The following is a 14,323-nucleotide window of genomic DNA, read 5'->3' on the forward strand; positions in this document are numbered from 1 at the left end:
CAAGGATGGAAACCCCATAAATTAGGCAACCTATGGCAGTGTTTCATGACCTTCACAGGACAAAAAAGTGTTTTGTTGTGTTCACATAGAATTCTATGTGTTTCAATTTGTGTCCACTATTTCTTGTCCTCTCACCGGGCACTGCTGAGAACTTTTAAAAATACAAACATAATCCAGAGACTAAGGGAATACATGGGGAATAGAGATACTAATTTTAAAAATACCTTTGAAATTACAGAAAAGTGTTAGGGAAGTCTGATGTGTATCCAAAAGATGCACAAAATTAAAGAGCATATGGATGTGAGAAAGGTAATCTTCCTTTCTGTCTTCTTGTATAGCAACACAATTCTCTTTCAGACTTCGGTCTTTAAGAACAATATCAATTTTAATAAAGCCTTACTCTAGAAACACCGACTACATTGAAGTAGCTAACGAGCAAAACAAACTATTTTCTAGACTGTATCTAGCATCCTACATTCATTCATCAAGACCCTGATCAGTAAAGCACTTAAGAGTACATGCTTAAATAACGAAATTCATGGGTTGCTCTATGGAAGTCAATGAGATCATTCACATTCTTCAAGCTAAGCATAAGAGAAGTACTTTCATCCTCTCTGCATTCACAATCAACTTCCATTTAATCACAGAAAAATTAACATCTATTTGAACAGTACTGGAAGCTGCCTTTAAGAACTCGAACCTAGAAAAACCTACAGGCTTTCCTATGCATACCACTGAGTTTTGGTTTTGTACAGTTTTTGCATGTCTAAATACCTTCCTCCTAGGAGAGCAGGGGTACACAACTTTTTCCTTCTTTCATTTTCTACACCGAATCTTTCCTGATGTCAATGAATGCTACTAAAGAAAACCAGACAAAAACTGGCAATACATGAACATATTTGGAATCCACACTTACTTATATCAAAACAGTTGATCTAGTGATAAAGAATGTCATGTCATTAAAAGCCCTTTACAATATTATGAAAGGAATTTTAACACACTTTTCACAGAAACTCAGAGAGCTTCCATTTTGAGACAAAGACTTCTAAATTTAAGTGTCTACAAGCATGCTGCGTAGTTAAGCTACACAGGTAATAAAGATGTAGTGAGTATGTTCAATGCAGCCTAAAAAGGGATTCAGCTGACCAGCCACTCCAAACGATCAATCTCATAAATCACTCTAAATCTCTCTCTAGGCTCCTCTGTGTTTATTTATTAGTTGAAGCTCAGATACCTAACACAGCAATGAACACACACAAACTTACAGTAAGACACCTATGTTTTTGCATTTTTATCTCAAACTGAACCCCACCCTGGTAAGCCTCCAGATAGGAAGGCCAGAGACTAGGAACTTGAACTAGTCCTAGATATGTCAGACCTCTAAATACAGAAATTCCCATGGATTGGCAAGAAATATGCAAACCCATTCAAAGGCATGCATTTGTGCTAGATAACAATTTCAACTTTTATGGGGAGTCATATTTAAGCATCTCACAGAGGCAGCTACAGTCAGTTTTATAATTGCTAGTGTAAGTGCTAGTGTAACTGCAGATCATAGTTTGGAATCTGAATGGGAATACTGCTCTGTCCAAGAACGTGGTCCGATGCAAAATCAGAACCCCCTTAGTCTGCTTTCACTAAGAATTTGGGAACCCTGTCTCTCCATAAGAAACTACAAAATAAATAGGAACAACTAACAAACTAGACTTAGATGATCAACAAAAGGGTACAAATAGTACATACACATCATTATAATTCTACAAATACCATTTGGCTTTTTTCTGTTCTAGGAGAAAACCTCAGATTGATATTCATATATCAATGTGAATGAGTGTATTTTAGTGTCACACCGAAAAGCTGAATTATTCCTTAAGAAACTTGGGTTTTCTCCATTGTGCACATAATCCTTAGGCATGTTAAAGACTCTACATAAAGTTATATATATATATACAGTTAAAAGATAAAGCAGTGTGGTTCTTTTTTGGACTAACACTCTTACCTTCTTTTCTTTGAGTTTTCCATTATTCCAGATTGCAGTTAGTACAGAATAAACAATAAGAGGTCATTGACTTCAGTGCTATACCACTGAAATATAATTGCCTGCCACAATAAATTCCTAATGAGCACAACTCTTGACAGTGGAAGGTTGCCCAGGCAACAAAGTTATCTCGGAAGGTAACTATCCATGTGGTAGAAGGTGATGACAGTGAGTTTCCTGACAAAGATTTGAAGTGTATAAAAACTTTTCAATTGCTCAAGTTGAATGGAAGCTTTATGTAGCAGGAGCGTATTGACACAAGAGAAAATACTTGCTGAATACAAAAGGATCAAGAATCTTCCAAAGGAATGCAGTTAGAATAAGGATGTTATATTAAAACAAGAACATGTTTAGATTGCCAGTGTTGCAATCTTTTCACAACTTCCTATGGTTTCAAATAACTAAATTTGATTTAAATCATACTTTCACATTTACTTCTAAAGAGAACAATATGAAAAGGTGTTCTTGAATTACAGTGAAAGAAGGCAAGATCAAGTTTGGGCTCAGTAGACAGTAGGATGGTGAATTCCAGCTCCCAGGAAAGAAGCTAAAAAAAACTCCCAAGAGAAAACAAGAGGTGGAAGAACCAAAGGGAGAGGCATGACCTGAGTACAGGCTCCAGAGTATGCTGTTGCTTTTTAATCCAGGAGCTGGTTTCTCTTACAGTATATGGCAGGTGGACAAGAAGTGTCACTACCAAGCGATACAGTATTTCTAACTTTATTTCCTAAGAAAATCAAACTTTTATGTTCACATTTTACATCTGTCAGGAAAGGTTATATCCCCCTATGTCTGCCTCCTCTACTCCCCCACATTTAACCTACTGGCCAGTTTCAGTCAAAATGACAAATGCCTAGAAATCTGAAAGACATGATCCTACCCACATGTTAGTAATTGGATATTAAATATTCAGATATCCAGACACTTCTAACAAGGTCACTAAGCAGGATTCTAAAAGTAAATTATTGTCAAACAAGAGAGAAAGTGTCCATGAATTAAAAGAACAAAATTAACAGAATAGGGTCCGTGTTGCTCACTAGAATACCAGGTGGTCTTGAAAAAGATTAGTTTGGTAGAGACACAAAATTATTCAGGATAGCTTTTACTGGTAAAAAATAAAGTTGGCCGTAAAAAAGTCACAGAAAGCTGTTGTGTCACTGAACCATGAAATGGCAAATGAAATTCAGTCTGGATATACACATAGAGGTAAAAACATTGATAGATATATAATAAATCTTGCAACTAGCAGAAGATGGGAGGGTATATACCTTCCCCATTCTTCTGTTCTCACTCTAAATGTTTGGTTTTGTCCACTTAATCTAGTTCAAGGATCTTTATGGTCCAAACCACGCTTTCTATTAAAAAAAAAAACAACAAAAAAAACCAGACCACTGGAACAGTGAGAGTTCTTAGGCTCTCTATATTCCTGGCCATGGAAAATTAAATCTGCTTTCAGTAGGTGTATTTTGAGTCTCTTGTCTCAGATGGCTTAAGGCTTTGATTGAGACCAGAGCAGTAATAATGTCTTTCTTTTATAGATTCTACAGTGTCTGTTGAGAAATGCACTCCAGTTTCAACTTTAATTGATTTTTTTTTTTAAATGAGTACTAAACACAAGACAACTACTGGAAAACAGATTTAAATCATCCTCATGTTCAGGGAATGAAAATTTCTGACTGAGTCTATATAAAAAAATAGAAACATAGGAAAAAAACTATAAGTGTGCATTTTTGCACACTTCTTAAATTCCAATGACTCATGACCAGACAAAAATGATTATTCTGTATAATACTTTTTCCCCCTCTTTATCTCTTTCTTTTTGTTTGTTTGTTTGGGGTGGGGGAAGGGGGAGTAAGAGGTAGTCGTGTTAATTTCTGTAAGCAAACTTTTATTTTAATAATTCCTTGGAGTTGCACATCTACTTTTCCATCTGGCTAAAGAGAAACCCTTGCTTCTGGCAAGGAACAAATATAAAACTAACTTGCATTTTGTAAGTCCATAGAAATATGTTAAACACTCATATCTCATGAATAATTCAGCTGTCATGCTACTTCATTTTACCAATCCTTTATGTCAAAAAGGATGATAAAATATAAGATAAAAAGATAAGATATAATAAAAGATAAAACTGAGGTTCTACATTACACTATTTTGTTTTGTGGAATCTTTCACACTTGACAAAGCTAAAGGTATTTCTGTTTACAATGGTTGAAGAATATAACATCCCCTATTAGATTTCTTGCCTTTACTCATTTTACATCGATCTTTCAAATCCAACAACACAGGTTCATCCATAGCTAGACCCTCTGAAAAACTTCTTTAAAATATATTTTTAAACAATCTTTTGGCCTATATTAGGCTTTACAGTTAAGAATACAAATCAGATGATACAATCAACTGAACAAATTCCATCTCTAAAGAGTTTTGCATTCAAAAAGCAGCACTGCTGATACAGTTGCAAATTATTAAGTAAGAAATCACATGCAGTGGAATCGCTTAGTGACAAGCTATTTGTGTAAAAATCTATAATGCTTTACACTTCAGCAAAAACTTTTCCCAAATTTTACTGGCTCTTTCTTGCAGGTTAACTGCATTTATTATCCATATTATCAGGGTGATAAGATCCATATTATAGGTTGATAATAAGTTCAGTATCAGTACAACTGAAACCTAATTAGCAATTTGAGGAATTGCTTGAGATTGTTCAGAAAAAAGGTTGATAATAGAGGTGTCTACATTAAGATATTCTTAGTGGTTTTAAATACACTATTAGACAAGAAATGCATACACTACAGTCTACTAAATAATGAAACCTAGAAAACAGCACAGATCTGCTGCACCTGCTGAGTCAAAACACAGAATTATTCCTTAAGCTTGTTTAATATACAAAAATAGTCCCACTCTAGGTGTAAGAATTAAATTTAGATATTTAGGTATAAGAAACCTTCATTTAAAAGATATACTTGGAAATCCCATGTAAATATTTAAGTATTAAGCTTTTAAATACTCCAGAGAACTACTGCCATATAGCAGAATTTGTTAAAAGTCATAATTAAATCATCAGAAAAACCTGTTATTGATAAAGATCCCATTGAAGTGTACCTTGGGAGGTGCCTATGGACCAGTAATGAGAAAGGGTTCCCTTCAGCATGGCAATAGTTTGCAAAATTAGCCACAGACTTGGTTTTCAAAGGAAGTTTCTCAAGTTATCATAGAATCATAACTCACAGATGAGCTCAAAGTGAAGCTTTGGGAAAAAACATCATTTTTTTGGGCACTTATGGCTGGTTAGTTGGATTAAGGAAGTGCTCTTACATGATTTTAACACACAGATAAAGCTAATGATCAAGTATTAAGTAATAGCATGTAAAAAACCTTCAAGACTCAGAAATAGTCCAGCAATAGCGACAAAATTATTCAAAAGGAGATAAACTAGCTACAGTGAAACATTTAAATAGTTCGATCTTTCGATTTATCAGAAAAGTCTTATACAGAATAAATATTTTCCAGTGGAATAAAATGTCAGGTAATAACAGATATTACAGTGAATAACAGATACTATAATGAGACAAAGGAGGCAAAAGGACCCCAGATGGAAGCAACAGCCATTAAAGTGTATGAAACTAAATGGACATTACTACATAATGAACAAATATAAAGACACTGATATTTAAAGATGTTACATCTCTTTATGAGACAAATTATGAGTTAGCCTCATGTTTATTAACTAATTCAGTTGAAAATCCTTATGGAATTTAAAATCTTTTTACTTTTTTCTTGGTTTTTTTTCCCATTAACTTCAACAACAAAGTTGGTAGATAAGGATATATAGTTCAAACACATAGTTAGAAACTGCAACCAGAAGCTACTGGAACATGGAGTAATAGAACTAAGAACAGATAAACCATTTTTCTCCAATATCAACTCTTTCTCTTGACAGTCAGGAAAGAAATTATTGAGGAAAAATAATTACTGCAACCAGAGGTCAGTAATATAAAGAGTTTTGTCTGGACAAACAATAGAAGACAAGAAGACATGACAATGGGATGGATGTTGAAAACTGAAGACTGAAAGCTAGTATTGGATTGAGTAGTTAAACAGATGGGCAATAAGAAGCCTGACACTCACAGTCGATGGAGAGCATTGATTAAGCACAATTCAATGTTTTGCTTCTCTGAAGAGACAAAAGGGAATATTGACATTAACTCTGAGTGAGTATTCATTTTAGTACTATAAACTATCATGACATTAAGTGTTTGGTTTTGAAGGGCAAGAAGACTGAAGACATCATATGTTTCTCAGTAGCAGTGATCATTAAAGGTTTTTTCTCTTATTGTGATGATTTTCAGATGACATTATTGCAAATGTTCAAGAAAAACCACTCACAAAGACACTGGGATGTCCAAAACACATTACCAGAGTTATGGAGGTTTAAAAAAGTACTTACTTGGTATGTGTCCCATAACCTGATGGTACACCGCAAAGGAACTTCTCTCATCAGCAAGTTATTCATCCAACGGAAAGCAAACTGCAAGTATTTCACCTCATGCTGATCCAAGTGCCTATGAACTTGTTCTGAAGACAGAATAAACAGGTATTTTACTGCAACTTTTCTGAAGTCTTAAGTATTAAATGCACTGTCTAAAACAATAAAATACTCCTCCAACCTCAAGCAAATAAAACGTGGTGGTGCATGCAAGTTCTTGCAACTGAATGAAAATACTCAAAATATAAACTAGTTAACCATTACACTGGACTGATTTTTCTGCCTCTAGATGGCTGGTCTGAGTTGCGCTATCTTAAGAAAACATTAATGTCAGAGCTTACAATATATTCCAAAAATATATAATGTGAAATGATTAGGTACATATATCCTCATTAATTTCTTAGGCTACAAATTATTTGAGGCAAGACTACAAGAGACAAGGTGGCCTCCTAAAATAATGGTCTCCAAAAATAAAGTGTTGGTAATAAAAAGACAATATTAAATTAAGAAGTCAAAGAAATATAAGGAAAGAATATATAAAGGTTGCCTTCACTTGAGACCAAAAAAAAAAAAAGTGAGACTAATGTGTAGGAAATATAGTGAGAAAACCAATTTGTAGCTTAAATAATTTCTTAGTATAACAAATAAATGCAAATAAAGCCAGTACAAACCAATGGTTTCTAAAACAGTACTTATAAACACTGTTTATTGTTTATTGTAGCACATTTACTATTTGAAAGCTGTGATAATCACTTGCATGGGTTATTGCTAGAGCTAATAGAACTAATCTACTACATGGCTTGTCTATATTTAGCAGAATTTTCTTCAAAAAGGATCACAGACACTCTTTTAACAGGCTTTAGTTAACAAGCTCAAGTATGACACTAGCATGGTCATACTTACGTGGTGTCAATGACAAATACTGCGGAAATGCTAACGTCTTGTTTTGGACAAATTTATGACAAGAAGTCTTTGTTAATGCCTAAATAAGACATTCCTACTGTCTTTCTGTATACAAATACATTCTTGGGAGATTTTTTCTACCCAGATCATCCTTCATCCTCATTCAAAAAGGTGTATTATCAGCTAAAACAATGAGTAAATGCTCATCTTCCAAATTTCACATTTCTCAGAAAGATCTAAAAAGGCACTAAAATACTAAATTAATTTAAAAAATAATCCTGAGACTATGGTAACACTATTACAGGAAACACTACCTAAAAATTAAGGTAACAGAAGCGATACTAAATTATAATATAGACTGAAGCTGTTCAATGTTTTTATTCCCCTCAAGATGCATTTTGTGGCTATATGAAAGCGTCAGCCAATATAATATAGTTGTTTCAATGTGGAAACAAGAAGTAAAAATCTTCTAGATTTTGAAAACAACCAACAATTAGGTTTTTAAAAAATAAGACATCACAACATATTACTCCAAAGGTCCATTTATCACAATATCCCATCTTCACTTATAATTGAAAACAAATATCCACAAAAATGTATAAAGCATCGGTATTTCTCCATGGCATATGTCAGCCTCCATCTATCTATGGCTAAAGCAATTCCTAGCAGACCTGGTACCTATGTTGCTGAAGGCAGTCCCTTCCATAACATAAATATAGACAAATATATAAAACTATATGCACACCTTAGAAACATCAGTTACCTGTCCTGGGAACCTTTTTTTTCATAGCTATATATAAAAATATGTGAATCTTTAAATTATTCATTTCATTTCCATGTATAACACTAACCGGCTAATTAGATGCTTCTGCTGTACAAGAGACTGAACTTCTGCTTTGGGATGTGAAATGGTAGGGAATGATGGTGGAGGAGTAATGATCTTGTGCTCTTCTAAGTGATCTCATCAAGTCCCTCTCCTTCTCTGTCATTATGTGTACAGGAAAAGTACTACAGCTTTATCACTGTATATTGTGCCTACATATTGTCAATATTTCTAAAATTAAATGAGAATTTTGTGATGGATTTTCCACTACCCATAACAGCCTCAGCCTTCCAGAGTCAAGGTCTTGTGACTAATCTTCTTCCTTTCTCTACAAACCTAATAGCCTCCCATCACCTTTACATCTTTCTTTCCCAGGATTTCTGCAAAAGTCATTAGCTGCCCTAGCTGGCAGAGAGACAAAAGCCAATATCAAGGATCGTTCTCAGCTCTCACTGTGCAAGTGCAACAAGGATCAAGCCAGCACTCCAAATGTGACAGTGAACTGTGGGGCTTGCTCTGTAGCCCTTCCTCAGCAGCAATCTGGGTCACACTTTTTTTGGTTGGTTTTTGGTTGGTTGGTTGGTTGGTTTGTTTTTCAAATAAGCAACAAATGAGCTTTACAAAAGTCTTGCAATTCTGCACAATGGAGAAGTTTCTCCTTCTGGAAAATGATGATGAAGGAAGTACTCAAGCTTGAAAAGTTATTAGAAAGAGAAGACAAATGTGATAACCATATATGTTCTGCAACCTTAGAGATATAAGTTTAAAAATTAAGCAAGGCAGTTTATGTGTAGAAGACCACATTTTGAAGACAGTAGAAGTTTCAAAAGCCTCTGTATTTTCATTTTCCACACAAAGGTTTTCATGCCTCTAACTCCTAAACAGTTACAAGAGTTCAGTTGGAAGGGATCTACAATGATCACCCAGTCCAAGTGCCTGACCACTTCAGGGCTACCCAAAAGTTAAAACATTTTGTTAAGGGCACTGTTGAAAGGCCTCTTAAACACTGACAGGCTTGAGGCATAGATCACATCTCTAGGAAGCCTGTTCTAGCATTTGAGCACCCTCTCGTTAAATAAATACTTCCTAATGTTGAGTCTGAATCTCCCCTGGTGCAGTTTTGAATGATTCCCACGCCTTCTCTCACTGGATCCCAAGGAGAAGAGCTCAGCACCTCCCTCTCCATTTCCCTTGCTCAGGAAGCTATAGAGGAAAGTAAGGTCACCTTTCAGCCTCCTCTTCTCCAAACTAGACAAGACCAAAGTCCTCAGCTGCTCCTCACAGGACATGCCTTCCAGCCCTATCACCAGATTTCTTGCCCTCCTCTGAATACATTCAAGAATTTTCACATCTGTCTTAAATTGTGGGGCCCAGAACTGCACACAGTGCTCAAGGTGACACTGCACCATCACTGAACACTGTGGGATAATTAATCCTTTTGACCAGCTGGGGATGCTGTGTTTGATGCACCCCAGGATGGGGTTTGCCCTCATGGTTGCCAGGGCACACTGCTGGTTCCTACTGAGCTGCTGCCAACCAGAACTCCAGATCCCTTTTTGCAGGGCTGGTCTCCAGCCACTCCTCTCCCAGTCTATACTTACGGTCAGCGTGACTTTATCACGCATGCAGAACTTGTCATATGTTCTTGGTAAATTTTCAAATTTTGAATAAATCATTGATGACTGCCCAGTGCTCCCATTTAACAGGATCCCTCTGCAAGGCATCTTATCCCTCAAGAGACACAACAGCACCTCCCAGTATAGTATCATCAGCAAACTTGCTAATGATGCGTTCAACTCCTGTATCTGGATCACTGATAGAAATACTGAAGAGATGTGGCCTTAGAATTGAACCTTGAAGGACACCACTGGTAAATGATTGCCAGACAGATGTAGCCTAATTCACTGCAACCTTTTGAGGACTATCCTCTGCCAGTTCTCAGCCCAGTGCACCATTATTAGGTCACTTATTCAGGACAAATACTAAATTACTACAGTGTGTCTGCCTTTGCTCCAGGCAAATTTAGCTGCAAGTTAAATACATTGAAGTGAGATACTATGTTAAATCCATTTTTTTAATGTCACATTTAGATACCTATATTGCAGACTACTATAATTAGATAATCCACTACATCAAGCAGGATGCAAAAAAGTCAGTTTTATTTCTAAGTGAAGTTACTAACTCAAAAATATTTTTGTTCTTCACACAGCAGAAATAAATTTCATTTGGTTGCTTGCAGCCACTGAAAGTAAGTAATGAAGAACAATAAATTGTGCCAGTTGTGATATTTCAGCTACAGTTGTTAATGGGAATAATGAATTTCTTGAAGGTTGCTTTCTAGTCTAAGCAATCTGAAAAATGGATTACTAAATTCTGTGCATTACAGTCAATTGATGCAAGACTGGAATAGAAGATGCACTGAGTAAAGAAGCTAATTCTTCCTACTTTGTAAGTAATTGTGAGTAGAGGCTAATTTGCTGATAAAGGTAATTTGGAGCAACATAATCTAAATCTAAATTTTCCATTTCAATGAAAATAAGTATGTATGAGCAATGAACAAGAAAATATATCATTACTGTCATCTTTAAGACTTCAAGTATTTTATATAAACTACTTCCACTTAAGTTTCTGATAGAAAAATTATTTTACAATTAAAAAATTAATTCTTTAATCAAAATTCATAGAATCAGAGAATCATAGAATCAGCTGGGTTGGAAGGGACCTTCGAGATCATCAAGTCCAACCCTTGATCCACTACCGCTGCGGACTAGACCATGGCACTGAGTGCCACATCCAGTCTCTTTTTAAAAATCTCCAGGGACGGAGAATCCACTACTTCCCTGGGCAGCCCATTCCAATGTCTTGTCTTATTTATTCTAAATAAATAAGAATTATATTTAATAAGTTCCCCGATACTTTCAATAAATCTATACATAAAGTTTGGGTGAAGGAAGTCTTCTGATTAAGGATAAAATACATTATACAGATGCATTCCAAAGTAGCATACTGGCAAAAATAGGTAACTTGTAGATAAAATCCCTTTTTAATAACTATTCATATTTTTATTAAATACACTTATTGAGCCACCTTAAACAGATGCTCCTCAAGCCAGAAGGGCCTATACACATAAAATATTTATTCTTCGTGTTCAAAGTCAGCTTCTCAGGCTGATTTCAAAATTAAAACTATATGTGACTACAGAATCACAAACTAAATGGTTAAGGACAGAAATAACCTGTACTAAAGCATGACTTGACTGCTGTCCTGACTGGGAGATGGTGTTAGAACCAGTCCCCAGGCAAGCTTACACATAAGCAAAGAGGAAGTGCAAAATAATATAAAATTATGCACAAACTGCCAAATTGCAGTGGTACGGCATGGTGCCACCACATCTATCTGTATAATTTATCACTTCAGAACATTAGCCTTTTGATGTTCACCTTTACTGAAAGATTCCTATTGACCCTAGCAATCTCTTCTGATGTTTGACTTTGACCTAGTTTTGAAATTTTGAATATTACTTAAGGTTCATTTTTTTACTCATATTTCATACCCTGAGCAGTTCATTTTTAATGTCATTTTATCAATATTGTGTACTTGTAAATATAAAAAGTACTATTTCTTAAAAGTTATCCAAAATACAGTTAACCTAAGAATCTCTGGCAAAGAGGCCTTTTAGTTCAACAAAAGGAAGAAAAGTGAGTATTTCTCATGAAGAGCAACACAATTCTTCTTAAAAAGCACACAGTAGCTAGAAGAGTAAGTGCTCTGACACCATACCAAACTTAACAGTAAAATAATGAGCCATCCTTTGCCACAGAAGCTTATTGGCACTGCTATTTACATGCACAATTATTTTTGTGCATTGATCCTTAGAAAACATGCAAAAGAAACACATTAGCACTCCTGTTTTTCATGGAATCATATAATCATTTAGGCTGGGAAAGACCTGTTAGATCTTGATACTAAACCATTAACTTAACATAGCAAAGCCCACCACTAAACCATGTCCCTAAGGGCCACTTCTATACATCTTTTAAATAACTCCAGGGATGGCGGTTCGAACACTTCCCTGAGCAGGCTGTTCCACGCCTTGATAATCCTTCTGGTGAAGAAATTGTTCCTAATATCCAATCTAAACCTCTCCCAGCACAATTTTCTCTTATCCTGTCACTTGTTATTTGCGAGAACTGACTGACCCCCACCTGGCTACCACCTCCTTTCAGACAGTTTTCCAGAGTGATAAGATCTCACCCGAGCCTCCTTTTCTCCAGACTAAACACCCCCAGCTCCCTCAGCCACTCCTCATAAAATTTGTGTTCCAGACCCTTTACCAGCAACATTATCCTTCTCTGGACATGCTCCAGCACCAAAATGTCTTTCTTGTCATGAGGGACCCAAAACTGAGCACAGGAATTGAGGTGCAGCTTCATTAGTGCCGAGTACAGGGAGGCAATCACTGCCCTGGTCCTGCTGGTAACAGTTTCTGATACAGGCCACGATGCCATTGGCCTTCTTGGCCACCTGGGCACACTGCTGACTCATGTTCGGCCGGTTGTCAATCAGCACTCTCAGGTCCTTTTCCCCCAGGTAGCTTTCCAGCCACTCTGTCCTAAACCTAGAGCGTTTCATGGGAATTTTGTGACCCAGGTGCAGGACCCTGCCCCTTGCCTTGTTGAATCTCACACAACTGGCCTTGGTCCATTGATCCAGCTTGTCCAGATCCCTCTGCAGTGTCTTCCTACCCTCCAGAAGATCAACAGTCCCACCTGACTTGGTGCAATCTGACTGAGGTTCCCACATAATGAACTTGCAGTCCAAAAGAAAGAACCTTGTCACCAGTCAATGACATTTGAGTACTCTACCCGCTGAAAGCTAATTTTTAATTGAATTCTCTCTCCTTCTGAATAATTTCTGCATTGTTCAAAGCCAGGATGCTTATGGAAGACAAAGGTAAGGGTATGGAGTAAAATCTCAACACCAGTGGTTGCCAGATGCAGATTAAGACTTACAACCCCCAATGTGAATTAATGAAATTCTGAACAAAACTAATTCTTGTCAAGATTAGAGCTTAGCAATGACTTAGTAGTGGTTACGTATATTAATTTTTATTAATATAAATTAATAACAAAAAGCATTTTTGACGACTGAAGATGACATTCTAAATATCATAAACATGCACCTCAAGACAAGATCTCATTATGATAGACAATTCTGCTTCAAGTAATAGTAGAGATTCACGTAAAATATTTACATGCTGATTATATCTTTTTCCAGAGTTAGTTTGCTTTTTGTAATGGGATAAAACTGTCCACTGTAAAAAATGACAATAAAAGCATTTTAAAAAATATACATTGAAAAGTCCTAAAAAGTGAAAATATGACTGGCAGAAACCCAGAAATACTACCAAATTATATCCTCCTCATGGCCTACAATTTAAACATAATGATCCATTTGAATTTAGCTCACTAAATGTACTGAGAATGAATGAAATCGCTGAGAAGTATTTTCATCATACACAAAAGATATGGTCGATACTCCAATACTGAAAAGCGCAAGATGCTGATACCAAAGCAAAAGAAGAAAATACTAGAGGAAGGAAGGAGGGAAGGCCTAGTTGCCTCAAATGAAAGTAGCAATTCATAAGAGGGTTTATGTCTAACACTTTTTAAATTTTGAATCATATTAAACATCTTTTTTCATCCTTTTTTTCCTTTTTTTAATTTGCCATGAAAACAGCAAGTTTTGGCTATTTAAAAAGTGCTTACAGCAGTCAGGAATTTACAAACGATTTTACAGTCAGTCTCAACCCTTGCTAAGATCTCTGAACTCTGTAATAGCATACAAATATAATCTCCATGGTAAAACATAAAAATATGATTTAAAAGATATATTAATTAATTATAATGCCCAGTGAACAGCACTTACAAGTGCATGAAAGTATAATACAGTAATTACAACCATAAAATCAGATATAAAATAACTACTAGTGAGCTAAATAAAATAGCTTTATTAAAATGAAAAAGAGCTTTATGGTGCAAATTAATTAAAACAATTATGGAATGCTTACAAG

General features: G+C 35.8%; 1 protein-coding gene across 2 annotated transcripts in view; it reads right to left on the bottom strand.

Moving 5' to 3' along the window:
• The window catches only part of TBC1D22A (TBC1 domain family member 22A), a 155,391-nt gene that overhangs the window by 61,799 nt on the left and 79,269 nt on the right, over nt 1–14,323 (bottom strand). For both annotated transcript variants that reach the window (XM_018068010.1, XM_018068011.1), the window contains exon 11: nt 6,486–6,613. In XM_018068010.1, coding sequence (XP_017923499.1) covers nt 6,486–6,613 — 128 coding nt within the window. The remainder of the gene's footprint in view (nt 1–6,485; nt 6,614–14,323) is intronic.

The sequence above is a fragment of the Manacus vitellinus genome, unplaced genomic scaffold, assembly GCF_001715985.3.
Source record: "Manacus vitellinus isolate BGI_N305 unplaced genomic scaffold, ASM171598v3 scaffold_13_pilon, whole genome shotgun sequence".
Lineage (NCBI taxonomy): Eukaryota > Metazoa > Chordata > Aves > Passeriformes > Pipridae > Manacus > Manacus vitellinus.